The 15,723-nt window shown below is 52.8% G+C and overlaps 2 protein-coding genes across 2 annotated transcripts; one reads left to right on the top strand and one right to left on the bottom strand.

Annotated features, from left to right (window-relative positions):
* Positions 1-5: 5 nt before the first annotated feature.
* On the bottom strand, positions 6-6,753 carry LOC106494310 (histidine--tRNA ligase, cytoplasmic-like). The gene is made up of 12 exons (XM_067305140.1): positions 6,517-6,753; positions 6,281-6,400; positions 5,389-5,484; positions 4,455-4,580; positions 4,058-4,165; positions 3,754-3,852; positions 3,225-3,318; positions 2,861-2,988; positions 2,517-2,759; positions 1,562-1,678; positions 1,141-1,287; positions 6-693 (listed from the first exon to the last, which is right to left on the bottom strand). Exons 1-12 carry the CDS (start codon positions 6,751-6,753, stop codon positions 604-606), a joined length of 1,605 nt encoding a protein of 534 aa, XP_067161241.1. The 3' UTR covers positions 6-603.
* Positions 6,754-6,976: 223 nt separating this feature from the next.
* On the top strand, positions 6,977-15,202 carry ZMAT2 (zinc finger matrin-type 2). The gene is made up of 6 exons (XM_067305141.1): positions 6,977-7,129; positions 10,069-10,162; positions 10,673-10,796; positions 12,132-12,205; positions 12,646-12,791; positions 14,360-15,202. The coding sequence occupies exons 1-6, from the start codon at positions 7,112-7,114 to the stop codon at positions 14,501-14,503; spliced, it is 600 nt and encodes a 199-aa protein (XP_067161242.1). The 5' UTR covers positions 6,977-7,111; the 3' UTR covers positions 14,504-15,202.
* Positions 15,203-15,723: the final 521 nt, after the last annotated feature.

The raw sequence follows: 15,723 nt of genomic DNA, 5'->3' as shown, positions 1-15,723 counted from the left end.
CGCCCTTCATTCATTCATTTATTCGTTCATTCATGCTTAGAAAAAAATCCACATCCCCCCGCCCGGAGCCCCCGCGGCGGGAAGGGCCGGCGCGGCCCGGCCCAGCCCCGACGCCGTGGGGCGCTCGGAGGCGGCTTCGCGCCGCGGCCCCAGGGGCTCTGCTCCTCCTGACCTCGCAGCCCGCACCCCAGCGTAGGCTCCCTCGCGGCTGCCACGTTTCCACGCAAGTCCCGAACCTCTGGGAGCACCAGCAGAGCTTCCCCTGACGCACCCTGCTGCCCCTCCAGGCACCCCGGCCGCAGCGGCAAGTTCCCTCCCCGACACCGAGCAGCTCGCAGCAGAGAGAAGTTGCTCTGCGGTTACTGGTACTGTGATATTAGGAGCGCGCAAACTTGTCCTGCCCCTCAGATCAGTTAACCAGAAGGTTAACAAGGTGATTGCATGGTCCATGCCTTTTAAAACCTGTCCACTCCTTCCAAGCAGATGTCCCATTTCAACGCTGCCTTAGCCTAGGCAGATGAGCCTCAGGGTAACAGGTGGTGACCACAGTTCAGTGGGCAGCTGATGGCTAAGCGCTCTGGGGGTTCCCAGTTACACAGCCGTTCACAGAGTCAAGCAGCTCTGGACAGAAAGGCTGCAGGGCTCCAGCCTTCTTCTGATTTCATCAGCAAGCTTCTCTCTCGGGATATTAACCTACAAAGCAAACAGCAAGAAAGAGGTAGCAGCAGTGGAACCTGCTCTGTGGAAATCAGTGCTGCTGATCAGGAGACTCTTTTCCTGACCATCCCCCAGGCTTCACAGGACCCACTACTCAGGGTGTCCTGCCTCCCGCCTCAGAGTTACAGCTTAGGCTGTCCAAGAAGGGACAGTGAAAAATGAAGGGGCTCATTGCTGCACTCTGCTTGGGGGAACAAATACATTTAAGGCTGCTAAGCAGAGCACGGTTTGATTCAGCCCTGAGGACTCGCTGTGGATCCCAATGCAGTTTGTAACAACGATTTTCTGGAGAAGTCATTCAACAGATCTGTGATACAGCTACCCAAAGGAACACCATCAATGAGGAAAAAGCTGGAGCCTTTCAATGACAATTTCTAGGTTTTGGAAGCACTTTTGAATCCTGGTGTAAAAGGGTATTCTCACCTCTTCTCTTGTTGTGACAACTCGCAGTTTGACAACTCCATCTGTCAACTCTTGCTCTCCTATGATGGCTACAAGGGGAATCCCTGTGTCCTCACAGTACTGCAGCTGTTTCAGCAGTTTAGGGTCCTTCTTGTAGAGCATCTCTGCCTAGAAGGGAGCAGAACAGGTGGTTTGAATCATTAATGCAAAATTTGCACTGATGGATCATGGAGCAAAACAGCCAGCACCGAAACCTCATAGAAAACTGCCTCATTACTCCTGCAGCAAGTGGTTGCCTGTGGTGCTCACAGCTGTCTTCCTTCTCTGTCCGCTAGATCTCAGACAGGCCCAGATCTGCATAGACAGACAGCTAGTGGGGTTGCTCTCCCTGTCTTGTGACTGCAGTTAATGTAACAGGGCCAAGCCAACATCGCTGCTTTACCTTGATGCCTGCATCCCACAGCTCAGAGATGAGCTTCAGTCTCGCACCAAGTAAGTGTTTCTGAGGTGTAGCCACCAGCACTTGCGTCTCGGTCGTACGAACCTTCTCCCCAGAGGCCTGCAAAGACAGACACGCTCATGACTGGCTTTGAGGGAATCCGCAGCTCTCAACAGGAGCTCACCTCCGTCACCCCACCTCACCTTAGACCTTAACTGTTGGCTCACTAACACAAATATATTTAAAAGCAAATCATCACTGTTCAGTGAATGTTACTGAGCAAGGCTAACCTTTCAGAAGCTAACAGGATCCATAATTAAGACAGCCTGGGCAAGTTTAATGAGCCCCCCAGTGAGCCTGCATTCTGACAGACTATTTGTGCGCTGCTGTTTCTGTGGGACATTGGCCTTCCTCCTTCCCAGAGGGGACTTAGACAACTTTCCAATGTTTCTTTTGATTCTTCATGTACAAACACATTGCCTTGGCCTCATTTACTATCAATCATGAGCTCGGAACTAAATGCAAAGTGATTACTTTCCTCACAGGGTTTTTTATGGCACTCATTACAAAGTGAGTTTCACAGCTGTTACTGAATTTATAATTTCACAACCCCTAGGGGAGAAACTTCACAGGGGAGAGACAAGAGTGAATTGACTTGGGCCAAGCCATGCAGGAATCAAAAGACAGAACCAGGACCAGAACTCAGGGCCCATCTCCGACACTTCCTTAGTGTCTGCTATGAAACGCTGCCCTCGGATGCCAATGACTGCCACACAGCGGGCTGCAGAAGAGAAGAGGAAAGGGCTCTGTCCTCCACAGTGATATTCAGACATTAACGCCCTCTCCACAGAGTCCCCTTCTTGAGCACTATGGAGCTATGCATTTTCTATCATCTGTAACAAACGATACAGACTGCTCCTGAGCCCTGCCCATATCAAGTACTGCCTGCAGCACTTACCTTCACTCTCTGCTCCATGATGGAGAAGATCCGCTCAATCCCAATGCTGACTCCCACACAGGGCACCTTCCGTCCTTTGGGATCAAACATCCCCACCAGCCCATCATAGCGACCGCCTCCAGCCACACTCCCAACGCCGACCGACTCCTCCACGTGGTCGTTCTCCTGCTGCAGGAGGACAGCCTCAAAGATCACCCCTGTATAGTAGTCCAGACCTCGCGCCAGGCTCAAGTCAAAGGAGATCTGCAGGACACAAGCAGAGTCCCGTCACTGGGTGCAGCTGGGGAGCCCAGGGCTGCCCAGCCACGAGGGCAGCACCCCCTCCTGCCTCTGCACCTCCTCACCTTCCCTGTGATGCCAAACAGTGTCAGGTACTCAAACAGCAGCTTCATGTCCCCCAGCCCCTCCTTGGCTGGTTTATTCTGAGACAGCTTGGGGTCCTGCAGGAGCTGCTCAATCAGGTCCAGGCCACCTGTGGGAACAAGGCATGCCTGGGTCTGCCATGGGCCAACAACAGGGCAGCACTGGCAACAATGGGCCCAGCCAGTCGCATGCGCTGCTTTGCGCCCTCTGTCCCTGCCCAGGGTGCACTGGCCCCTGTCTGCCTGGCCTGGAAGAGAGTGGCCACGCTTGTAGGGACAGTGACTGAGCAGGCTGGAGGGGGGCTTTCTGCTGAGAAGGAGAAGGGATCCACCCCACAGTGCTCACCGTGGAGCTGCACGTATTCCCCAATGCGATCCGCAGCCTCAGGAGAGAGTCCCTTCTCTCCCACCATCTCGCTCCTCACATCCTCCCACGGCATCTGCAAGGGGAGACAAGAACATCAGTCACTGCAGAATGCCCTCATCCGTGGTCTCCATCAGCCCATGGATTCAGAACATGTGTGGGAGGAGAGCAGATGCTTCACAGCAAGCACTCTCACTAATGATCTATGTCTATGTCACAGGAATTCTTAATGGAAATCACAGACAATGCCAGGCTTTATTCTTGGCCACTGCTACGAGCCCAAGAGCTCTCAGAAGCTCTTACAAACCTTAATGAGTTAACTGCTGTGATACTTCTTTCTGATGGGAATAGCAACACCACTGCCCAGCCTGGACATCCAGACCCTGAAACTGGAAGTCACCTGCCCAAAGAGCATAATGCACATTTTGCAACTTCAGGGCTACTTCCAGGCATTTGTTACTATCCCATACAGTGCTGGATGCAGGTAGAAGAGCCCCCAGAACCCCCTTACCTTGTCCAGCTTGTCCACAGTAGAGCACGTGGTTATGAACTTGCTCTCTGGGACGCCACAAACGGCAAACACACCGTTCAAAATGCGTCGGTCATTGACCTGGGGGGAGGAAGAGGCATGCTCAGCCCAGGGGAGATCACCCCACCGCAATTTCTCCTCGCCCCTGCCCAAGAGGTGCTGGAAGCTACAGCTGTTGGAGTCTCCTTGTACCTTTTCACTGGTCTCTCAGACCCACAGCGCACTGGAGCAGGGCATGGGAGGGAAGGCACATATATGTGTGAAAGCCACTTGGCTCTCATCTCACCTTAATGAGAAAGTCCCCAAGCTGCAAGTCGCTCAGGATCTCATGCACTATTTTCAGGCATTCAGCATCAGGAATCATAGGGTCAAACTGGCCAGCGATGTCAAAATCCTGGGGCACAAGAAAAGGCAGAGAAATTCCTGGCATAGCTGGGCTGCTCCTGAAATCCAGCCCATCTTCCCACGTAGCAACCCCTTCTCTCTACTTCAGCAGGAGCCCAGCTTCAGGACTGCTGTGCAGGGCCCCTACTCCAGCTGCAGAGCTCAATGGGGCACAAAGCATCGTACAACCACACAGCAGCTGAAGGTAACCAGCCCCCTCGCCATTCCCCAGCTCTCTCTTCCCACATTCCTAGCAGGAACTGGCCCAGCTCCTCTCGCACAGCAGCTACAACACTCACGCACTGGTAGAATTCCCTGTAGCGGCCCCGGGTCGTGGCTGGGTTGTCCCTCCTGTACACCTTAGCGATGTGGTAGCGCTTAATGTTGGTGATTTTGTTCATTGCCAAATAGCGAGCGAAGGGCACCTGGGACCAAAGGGTCAAGGACAGAACCCAGAGACTCCTTGAGCCAGACAACCGAATCCCAAAGCCACCCCTGTCCTCCTGTCACTTTGCAGGCTGCTCCCTGCGTAGCAGGTCTCTAAAACACAGGCTGGGCTGATGCGGAACCATGCTTAGCTCTTCTAATGCAGGGACAACTTCATTTCGTTTTTTTTAACCGCAGTAGGTTAACACCTTGCAAACACAGGCCTTTGCTGGGTCATTTTGCTTTCTTAAGGTGTGATACAGAGATAATTCAATATATAACGCAGGAGATACTAAAGAAAAGAGCTTTTAGGGGAAACACGCGGAGATGGAGACGGCCCAGGAAGGATGCTTGTTTCATATCTGCAGCAATCACTGTTGCTCTCAGAACAACTACCGGCGCTCCGCAGAGGCACGGGAAAGGTGGCAGGGAAGAAGGAGCGCACACAGGTGGGGACCATGACTAGGAAGAGATAAAAACAGTATTGTGGAGGATACTGGTGCATACCCACACACTGCAGAAAGAGCAGATTTGCTGCAGATATCGGACTGACTGGGAGGCAGCTAGAGGTGGGAGTCACACGGAGAGAGTCGGACCAGCTGGGACTCAACTGGTCAGAGTGAAGGAGTCAGCGTTTCGGTCACCCAGACTATAGGAAGTCAGGACCTGCGGATGGGTCACGGCAACATTACATGGGCAAGGATGACTCACGCTAACACCTTTAACCTAGGCAGAGGCCACAGCGTGTCACTGTACCCTCCACAAGAACTTCACGCTCCCCATGCAGTCAGGGCTGTGGCAGGATACAGTCAGGTCATAGCGCAGGGCCAGCAGCTCTCCCCCCTGGTCCTGCAGCTCGTAGATGAGCTTGGAGTTGTCTCCGTACTTCCCCATGAGCGTTTCCTGGGGAGAAGCGAGGCAGCCGTTAGGCCTGAACCCCATCCCCAACCTTGCTGCGAGGAGTCACTTGGTGGGGAGGAGGGGGAACACAGGCACCAAAGCCACCGCCGGGCCCGGAGCCCTGTAGGGAAGAACCACAGGACTCACCCCACTGCCTGGGGTCCCTCAGCCCCCCCAGCCCCAGAGACAAACGTGGCCAAGGGACGGGGAAGCTCCACAGAAGCAGCACGGGATGGAAGGGTTCTCCAGCCCTCCCACAGCCCCATGGACAGAGTGCTGCAGCCCCACAAGCAGAGCAGCGGGGGGGGCCACATATTTCCCCCCGCAGCCCCCTGCCTTACCAGTCTGCCCAAGGGGGTAAAAGGTTTCCACAGTCCCACCCCCCCACACACACGTGGGGCCCAACAGGGAGTCCAGCAGCCTCCCTGCCCCATGCCCTGCTCCCCCTGCCAAGCAGGGCCCACAGCTTTCCCCCCCCCAGCCCCAAGCAAGGTGGGGGGAGGCCCACAGCTTCCCCCCCCCGGCCCCAAGCAAGGAGGGGGGAACCTACAGCTCCCCCCCAGCCCCAAGGAAGGAGAGGGGAACCTACAGCTCCCCCCCCCAGCCCTAAGGAAGGAGAGGAGGGGCCCACAGCTTCCCCCTCCCGACCCCAAGCAAGGGAGTGGGGGGCCGACAGCTTCCCCCCCCCGGCCCCAAGCAAGGAGGGGGGGGGCCACAGCTTCCCCCCCCCCGACCCCAAGCAAGGGGGGGGGGGGGGGCCACAGCCCCGCGGGTCCTCCCGGCCCCGGCGCCGCCTCACCCGGAGCTCCAGCGCGGGCGTGTCGATGGCGGCCGCCCCGTGCCGCTTGAAGCAGGCCACGACGGTGGCGAAGAGCCGGTCGCGGAGCGCCATGTGCGCGGGCAGGTGGTCGCGGGTGCCCTGGCCCGGCAGGGAGCGGCCGTCAGCGCCGGGGCGGGGGTGCCACCCCCCGGCGGCCGCCGGCGCTGCCCCCGGTAGCCGGCCCTGGTGCCCCCGCTTCCCCCCCCCGCCGTTACCTTGGGCGTCTTCAGAGCCGGGCCCCGCCCGCCGTCGCCCGAGCCCCCCTCCGCCGCCGCCGCCGTCACCGCCCGCACCTGCCGGGACACGAGCCTGCGGTCCCCGACCGGCGCCGCTGGACGGGGCGGCCGGGCCGCGCCGGGCCGAGCCAGGCCCGCGGCGGGGCGCAGTGGCCCGAGGCGGAGGCCCGCGGGCGGCAGCCGCCCGGCGGCGGCGAGCGGGCGCAGCCGCAGCATGGCCGGCGGCGGCGAGCGCGGCCCGCTGCGCCCCGGGCCGCCCTCAGCGTGGAGCGGGTGCCTCCGGCGGGGCCGCCCCCGGCGCCATAGAGTTTCTAGGCACGAGAGCAGGCGATAGGGCAGCTAGAGCGGCGCGCAGCGCTTGGCAACCATAGAGACGCGGCGCTCTGGCCGGAGAGCCAACCGCAGGCGGCTGAGGCTAGCCCTGTCGTGACGTGACCATTCCCGCGCCGCTTCCCGGTGCCGCTCTAGGCCAAAGCGGCGGGCCCTCCGTGGTACTTGGGCGGACTGCCTCGCTTTACGACTCAGGCGGGCAGAGCGCGACAGTTTCCGTTCCCTTATCGCCTGCATCCTCAACATGGCGTCGGGCAGTGGGGTAGGTGGTGGCGTCGCGGCTATGGTGGTTCGTTCCCCTTTCTCTCCGTGGGCTCCGGGCCTCGTTGGGGGCTGGGCCGCGCCGGCTGGGGCCGCTCTTGGGGTGCGGGGTGCGGGGTGGCGGCGGAGCGGGGAAGGGGCCCCCGGCGCAGGCGGGCCGCGCTCGGGGCCTGCTGGCAGGCCGCGGTGTGAGGTGCCCCGGAGGCCGGGTCCCGGCGCGGCCCCGTCCCCGCTCCCGCCTGTCCCCCTCGCCGTGCCCCGGCTGCGGGCGGTGCGAGACGGGGAGCTGCGCTGAGAAGCCCCGGTGCCTTCGTGGCCGAAAGGGGAGATGGAGCCCACCCCGAGCCCCCTTCTGAGGGCTGGGGAGCCCCACTTTCTGCTAGGCTTCGTGAAGAGAGTGGTGCCTGCCCCAGCCCTGGGGGGGCGATATCCCCCTCCTTCATCCTCCTGGGGGAGACTGGCCCATTGCAGGGGCTCCCCAGGCTTGGGGATGGGGTGTGGAGGCAGCTCCCTCCTTCTGTTCCCCGTCTCGTCCAGCCCGGCTTCTTTTCAGTTTCTTTGGGAAATGGCTGCCCCTATCCCAGCTGGCTCTCCTGCTGTCCTGCCAAAATCGCTACTTGTTGCTGTCTGCCCCGCATAGAGAACCCTTCCCTCCCGTGGTCGTGGTCCTCAAGTCTCTGATGGCTCCTGCTTAACTTGATTGTTTTACTGGCATTGCTTGATCTGTGTATTGTGGCAGTGAGGTCTTTCTGCCCATTCAGATCCTGCAGGATTTGGTTTGGAGCCTATTGGGATTGGATGACTGAGGGGGATGCCATTTGTACAACTGAACTGGAGAGCCAAGCTGTTGTAAGCATCTCCAGTAATACCCAAGACAGCTGTCAGTACCACAGAACCAGGGGTTGTGTTTTTCTACTTTCTTTGCAAATATTTTTATCACTTGAAGCCACTTGCTGAGAAGTGAGCAATGCTGAGAGAGGGCAAGAAACAGGATGTCTGCTGGGGAATGGGTTGGAGCCTGTGTTTTATTTTTAGCTGCTGGTGGTTGTGTTCTTCTTGCTTAGAGACAAACTTGAGATTACTGAATTCTTTTATAGGCTTTGATACTGAACAGATCATTCGGTGTCTACATCTGCAGCAAACAGGAGGCTTTGGAGCACAATTCAGTTTTTAATTGTTGTTACTTATTTGGGAAATACTGTATGTCACCCTGAGCAGTTGTTAGGTAAAGATTTTGGGGCTTGCAGCCACTCTTGCTTCCGCTGGACCAATTAAGGAAAGTTTCTTTGGATAGTGTATAGCTAAAATCTTGCTACAGATAGCTCGCAGTTGGATTTGATTTGTTTCATTGTGTCTGGCCTAAGGAGACTGGTAAAGATCTATGAAAGACTATTTTCCTTTTATTATAACCGGAGAGTGAAGCAGCAAGTAAATTTCCTCCTCTCTGGGCTCCAACCAGCTTTGATTTGTGATAATATGCCAGTGTGCAGGAGAAGCTAGATTCTGGAAAACACCCCGAAACATTAATTTACACCGTATGATAATTTCTTTTTCCTTTGCTCAGGGTGGCTAATAAAACCTGTTATGATACACTTAAAGTGCTTAAGAAGCTCTGGGAATAAATGAGAATTTTTCTACATTTCTCTAAGGCATTTTTATTCTTATCAGTAGTTGTTCGTTCCATTCGAAGGATTGCCAGAGGAGAAAACCTTAAATGATTCTGCTGCTGCTGTAACTTCAAATGGGATTTATTTTCTTTGGATTGTGATTGGATTCTTGATTTGACTAAGCTGGAGAAGGTGGTGGGTGTATGTGGGTCCTTTTTTTCCCAGAGGTGGTTTAAAATACAGCCATCCTCATTCTCAATATGAAATTGAGAACCTATTGCCGCCTCTGCCATGCCAAGTGAAATGCAACTTTCTGATCATCTGAGAATTACCTTCTTTAGAAAGTAAAGAAGTGTCTGAGCTGTAAGCCCTGACTGTTACCAGGTGTTGGACCTTTTCTTTGTGGCCTTCACTATATGACACGCAGATGTCAAGAAGAGACTCTGCCAGTTTAGTGAATGAATAGATGTGGGTGGAAAAGGGGTTCTTCTCAGGTCGCTTTTGCCCTCAAGTGTTGGTAGCTAGATAAAAATCCACATATGACAGGCGGTGACAGAGCTACCTGCAGAAAGAATAGTCTTTGTATACCTTCATTGCCAGCTTCGCCTGAACTCTGCTTCTGTTCCTGCAATTTATCCTGTCAGTCCCAGTTTCAAGTGCTTTGGGGAGCTGGTTAAGAGCCAGTCTGTCTTGAAGATGTTTCTTCCTTTCCCTACTTGTCTGAAATTTGGAATGGGGGAGTTATGGGGATGGGACAGTTTGCTGTGAGTTTAACAGCAAACTCAGTGCTGTGGTTCCTGTAATATAAATACATGCTGCCGATGTCTTTGAGAGGAGGTATATACATCCTTTTGTGCTTCTGCATATATTTTAATCAAGCTCTTTGTAGCTCATGTCGTGTTTCATGGTCTCCTCATATGATTTTTTGGAACTTGCATTTAATTGGCTTTGGAAAAAGCAGGTATAATCAGCTAATGGCTGTGTTGGGTTTTGTCAGGTGGCACTTCTAAGTCCTTAGATCAGACAGTTTAAATCCCGTTCGTGCCTGGTTTTCAAATGATCATCTCAGGAACTGTTAAGATAAACTCATTACTTTGCTCAGTGCTTTGAAATCCTTCTGAAAGAAGCAGATATAGGCGTGCTGAGTATTATTCTCTTAAGCTATATCCTTAGTTTCTGGGTATGAAAACAGAGGAGATCGGAATATAGTGTAGTGCCCTTAATTTATTGCTGTGGCATCACAGGTCCAATGATTCCAATTCTTCCCCCCAATCTCTCCTCATAGCTAGTCAAACTGTATAACAAATGTTAATACACTTTATTTCCTTCTCAGACTAAGAACTTGGACTTCCGCCGAAAGTGGGACAAAGATGAATATGAGAAACTTGCAGAGAAGCGGCTCACAGAAGAGAGAGAAAAGAAAGATGGTGGGTAGTGTACTGACTCCAGGCAAGCTTTGCTCATTTGGCAGTGAGTCACCCAAACCCTTTGAGTTTGAGAGGGAGAGAGCAGCTAAAAGTAAGGTCCCAAAGGGAAGTAACAGCAATTCAAGGCTGGCTTGCTCTGATCCTTTTTCCTGTGCTTGCTGTTGAATATAATTGTTACAAAAGCAATTACTGAGAACCTTTGCCTCTGTCTGCCTATTCTTTGTGGAGGGGGAGGAACGATCAGCCTCTAGAAACAGGAAAATCTCAGGGGATGACCCAAATCAGAGCTGAAGATGCCTTACTGATCTCTCTGTTTATAAGAGTCTTAATTCTGGCCTGCACAATGAGGAGGAAATGGAACCCTTTCTTCACAAAAATGTATAATTCCTAAACGAATCATATACGTCTCAGGTTCCTGGTGGGCCCCTCTTCACTGAGGGCAACACGAAATCCAGCATGTAAAGCTTGACCTTTCCTGATGAGAACTTGGGTTTTCTGCTTATGTTGTAGGCAAACCAGCTCAGCCTGTCAAAAGGGAACTCCTGCGGCACCGAGACTATAAGGTGGACCTGGAATCGAAGCTGGGGAAGACCATCGTCATCACCAAAACTACCCCCCAGTCAGAGATGGGAGGGTAGGTTGTGGTCTTTATGTTGGAGTCAGGGTTGTGTTGGTAAGACCTGGGGACTCTGGTAAAGCAGTGAATCCTTAGAGAGTACCAGGCAGTGATTTCCTCCTGGCTTTTGAGCCTGGTGAGATAGCGCTGTACAGTGTTACGCCTAAACGGAGCCTTCTGGGATGGTGTATGGAAGAGATGCAGCAGGCTGAGCCCCTGCCAGCGTTACTGCTCGATATCGGTGCTGCTTCGCCCTCCTGTGAAAGTGCAGCTGAGACAGGTCTCTGTTGCCCGCTTGGGTTTTGTTAGCCAGAAGGCCTGCTTGCAGGAGGAGGTGAACTGCTGTTGATTTGGGTCTGTGGTTTTGATACCTTTGTGCTGGGAATGAGAGAAACAGCCAGAGGCCTCTCCGTGGGAATGGTGTTTGGTTGCTATTTGTGAGAGTTGAGTTTGGCCGAACGCTGAAAGGATTCTTAGCTCATCCTAAGCCATTGAGCGGCTAAAAAAAAATGCTTTAAGGTTGTGCTATTACAAGAGTAAGCCTGTGAGTGACTCGCTGGCATAGCCAAGTAGCCAGCAATGCCCAAGGAGATGCACTGCCCTATACAGAATCCAGGGATGGAAGTGCAGGCCCTGGCTGGGGTTTTGCAGCAGTAGCTGTTGCAGAGGGCTGGAGCAGTGCTGTTTAAAGCTGGGAGTTGCTCCTGAGAGGTGATGGGTGTGGGAGGACTTACCCCTCAGCCAGGTGAGAGCAGACCGCAGTTGGGAGCTGAGGTGGGAACCTGGGCTGCCTGGCCAGTCCTGCCTTGGGGGAGGGCAGCTGAGCCTTGTGATGTCTTGGGGTCCATCCAGCCCTGTCCCTTGCAACTGGAAGGGGAAGATGCCACGGCTGCCCTAGTGATGGGTCAGCTTGGGTCTTGGCTCCTATCCTCCATCACAGTGGCATAGGCATCAAGGTCAGAAGTGGCAACTCCAGTGTTAACTCGGGTAGCTCTGTAAATCCGGGGCATGGCCTTGCACGTTTCCTTTCACTGAGGCTCTTTGCAATGGAAGTAACTTCCCTCTTGTCCTGGGTAAAAGAGCTTTGTCCCATGGTCCTCCAGTGACTCTGAGACCAGGTGATGCAATGGAAATTCAGTTTATAATGCTGGGCTTGTGCTTGCTTCTGTAGTGCTGATGAGTTTTGCCTTTGACATTGGTCTGGTTTGATTTTTAGCCTAGAGCGGCAGTCTGGGTTAGAACCAGTGGGTCCAAATGATGTGTGGATTTTGCATTTCAGATGTTCTTAAGCAGTTGTTCTGTGAAGCGAAGCTTGTCCCATGCTTTGGAGCTAATGTCTCTCTCTCCTGTCAGGTATTACTGTAACGTGTGCGACTGTGTGGTGAAAGACTCCATTAACTTCTTGGATCACATCAATGGCAAAAAACGTAAGGATAATTTCTGTGGGTTGCTGGAGGGTTGGTTGACTCAGAGGGTTGCTGCAATGCTCCAGGCTGTTCATACGTGTTCTGGGCCTTCATACTGACGGCTGTGTGGTTGTACAGTGGTGTGCTAGGCTCTGGCACTCAGGAACATGGCGGGCAAAACTGCTGCCTGTACTTTCAGTGGTTGTTTGCTCACCCTTTGGACTGGGATTCAATGCAGCTAGGTCAGGTTGGCAGCACTGAGCTTCTGGGGTGAATGACCGTGTACAGCCTGTGCCTGAGTTTAGTCTGGTAATAGAAGCTGTTTTAAGGGGATGGATGGCAAGCAGTAAGATGATGCCATGCTGAGATAGTTAAATTGGAGTCAGGAAAGAGGCTGTGCACAGAGCTTTAAAGGCTAAGAATATTGCTGAACATGGCTGGCCCCGTTCCTTTTTCTCTAGATCAGAGGAATCTGGGCATGTCCATGAGGGTGGAGCGTTCCACACTGGACCAGGTGAAAAAACGCTTTGAGGTGAACAAGAAGAAGATGGAGGAGAAGCAGAAGGACTATGATTTTGAGGAGAGGATGAAGGAGCTCCGCGAGGAGGTGAGCCTGGGCAATGACAGTGCACTGCTGATTCAGTGGACCCCCAAGAAACATGTTTCATAAAGCAGCTCAAGTTCCTAATTCTGTTCAGCAGATGTCTTGTTCTTGATAGCATGGGCCTCTGGTATGCTGCTTTGAGTTTGGTTGCTTGGTTTGTTTTTGTTTGTTTGTTTGTTTTCTTTAATTCTCTGCTGGTCTCCCTGGAAATCCTTTTCCCTCTTTATGTGCAAGAATAACCTTTGATGCTTCAGGCTCCCACTGAGAGCAGCACAGCTCTGACAGTGCACCTGTTTTGTATCTCCCATTCCTTGTGTTTGAACTTGTATAGATCTGCTTATCAGAGCACATATTTGTCCCCTGTGGTCCTGAAGCTCAACACGGTCCTTGGGATTGTTGAGGTTCTTTCTCAGTGTGGCACGTTGCCCCTGTGTGGCCTCCCAACATGGGGAAGAGGCTTGTGAGGGGTGTGATGTGCTGCCAGATGTGTGTGGAGGCAGTGAAAGATGTCAAATCCCTCTCAAACCTGGGCTTAAATGGTAGTTTCATGAAATGAAGATTGAATTCATTGGAAAAGCAGCTGACAAAGTTCTCCTGAGAACTGGGGAGCTACTGTGGATGCTTCTCTTTGATCAGCGGTCACTTAAAAGCCAAATATTAGAATTGCTGCCTGTTTGAGTCTCCCTGTCTGAGCCCCGAGCTTTGCTGCACAGCTGGATGCCCTGTTAGGGATGCTGCTGGAGTCCTAGCATAAAAAGCAGCCCTGTGCTCTGTCTCCAGCAGGCTTTGGTGTTGCTGAGCCTAATCTGTTTTGGAGGAGGTAAGAGACAGATGCCCCAGCAGTGCAGGGGGTGCTGTGGGTTGAAAAGCTGCTGCCAATCAATGTACGGCAACAAAGAAATTGGCAGCAACTTTGTGGTGTAGCTTTCTCCAGGGCATGGCTGTCTTCCGTAGTTGCCGAGTGGTGAACGGTGATGGGAATGGTGGGAGCAGTTGCTAAGTTGGGAGCCAAAGCTGTGCTTCTACGCGACCCAGTACAAGCCTGGTGCTGTTCCACGGCCTGTGATCCTTGCATAGTGAAACACTTTGATTAGAGCAGTGCAAACTCTTTGATGCCAAAACCCCCAAGGCCACTCAGCGCTCAGCTTCTGTTCCAGTGAGCAGCTGTCACTCTGCCACTCTGAAAGGCATCAGGCAGTGACATTCAACATTGCAGTCGTCGGAACAGGGCATTGATACAAGGGAAACACCTCCTGCTTTAAAAACAGCTCCTTCTCGCCTCGGTGTTGATTCCAGATGAAGCCTCTGACATTTGTTCTGAAGCAGGAGCTGACAATTTCATGACACTTCTCTTTGACCACATCCGCTGTGTGTGTGACTTCACTCTTGGGCGTCTGTAGACAGTGGGAGACCTCCTGGGAGACTGCAGTCCATGGTTCCCTCTGGCTATTTTATTTCCTCAGATATGATTTGGGTGCTGGGTAGGTCTTGGGATGACTGTGCCCAGAGTCTCAAAAGCTTAGTCGGCTAAGCAGGTTCAAATTACTTTGCTTATCTTTTCCTCACTGCAGGAGGAAAAAGCCAAAGCCTACAAAAAGGAGAAGCAGAGAGAGAAGAAAAGGAGGGCAGAGGAAGACTTGACATTTGAAGAGGATGATGAAATGGCAGCTGTGATGGGTTTCTCCGGTTTTGGTTCAACCAAAAAGAATCACTGAGCAGCTCTGGACTCTCCTCTTTCTTGAAACAGATTGTTTTTACCAGGGGATTCTGGATAATTCTTTAAAGACTTGATTGAGGACTTGTATGTAAATCTCCCAGTAGAAGTTGGCTGGAGGAATTGAAAACTGATTCCACGCTCTACCTGTGCTGCAGAACAAGCTCCACCTGTCATTAGCTTCCCATCTCCTTCTGTGTCCTAGATCTGGCTACTCATCACTGTGCTCTGTGGCCTTGTGTGTGCAGGGAAATGTTCTGCTGGGTATGTTTTTGTGTCAATAAAGTACTACAGTTCTGTACAGACGGCATCACTCAGAATTATTCTAGTTGTCAAATGGGCGTTGTTGTTTTGGGGCTGTGTGTTCAAGATGCAGGGAGTGATTCCGTTTCTTTTCAGATCATGTAACTGAAGGAAATGTGCCACGGTGAGTGGTGCTGATTTGTACGGCCTGAATCTTTATGGCTTGTGCTGAGCAGAGCTGGTGGCTGCTTGGAGTCTGAGTTGCCGAAACTTTCCTGTGTATTTTATCAATAAGGGATTTGACTGTTTTACTTTCCTGGTTTTCCTTGCATTTCATGGCATAACTATGGTGTCTTTAATCTAAGGGAGAAGTTTCTCCCCAGGATTGATCTAGGATAGAGCAAATGGCAGAAAAGTGTGTGCAATTTGCCAAAAATAAATAAATTGATAGTTTTAATTGGTCTTTTGGTGGGAGTTTCATTCCTCTTTTGTTTTGAGAGCTTCTGCATCTTGCTGAGAAGAGTGGCTGACATCTCCTGAGGTATGCAAAGCTGGTGGTGGTCTCTTGGAGCGCTTGATGGAGGCGAAGGCAGGGCTTGTCCCCCGCCTCTCCCTCAGCCGATACTTGCTCAGCTGCCAACTCCCCTGGGCAGACAGTTGCCCTCATTCTTTGCTTTCTAAAGTAGTGCTGGAAATGTGTGTAAAAAGGGCAGGAGGGAGGGAGGGGAGGACAACTGGGGACCTGCATTTCCATTAGGGAATTCCAGAGCGGACTGGGCTGTGTTCCAGAATTTACTAGCCAATATATTAAGGCTCATTTCTTTCCTGTCTACTGGCTTTGAGTGTCGTTTCACCTCTGCCCTTCCCTAAATCCCCTTCATTGCTGCTTTTATTTACCTCGGTCAAACCTTGCGTGAATCATTTCCATCTCCAGTTAAGATTTACATCTTGTGCGGCTGGGTTTTCATAGCTCTGTCT

The sequence above is a fragment of the Apteryx mantelli genome, chromosome 14 (assembly GCF_036417845.1).
Source record: "Apteryx mantelli isolate bAptMan1 chromosome 14, bAptMan1.hap1, whole genome shotgun sequence".
Taxonomy (NCBI): Eukaryota; Metazoa; Chordata; class Aves; order Apterygiformes; family Apterygidae; genus Apteryx; species Apteryx mantelli.
The sequence above is the reverse complement of the archived record's forward strand: the minus strand, read 5'-3'. Positions and strand labels throughout refer to the sequence as shown.

Excerpts from the sequence above, each read along its gene's own strand:
- ZMAT2 (XM_067305141.1), top strand. Across the intron at positions 12,206-12,645 it reads TCACATCAATGGCAAAAAAC|ATCAGAGGAATCTGGGCATG; the intron begins GTAAGGATAATT and ends CTTTTTCTCTAG. Across the intron at positions 12,792-14,359 it reads TGAAGGAGCTCCGCGAGGAG|GAGGAAAAAGCCAAAGCCTA; the intron begins GTGAGCCTGGGC and ends TCCTCACTGCAG.
- LOC106494310 (XM_067305140.1), bottom strand. The coding sequence starts at position 6,753 with ATGCTGCGGCTGCGCCCGCTCGCCGCCGCCGGGCGGCTGCCGCCCGCG. Across the intron at positions 3,319-3,753 it reads CTGTGGACAAGCTGGACAAG|ATGCCGTGGGAGGATGTGAG; the intron begins GTAAGGGGGTTC and ends CTCCCCTTGCAG. Across the intron at positions 1,288-1,561 it reads TGTGGGATGCAGGCATCAAG|GCAGAGATGCTCTACAAGAA; the intron begins GTAAAGCAGCGA and ends GCTCCCTTCTAG.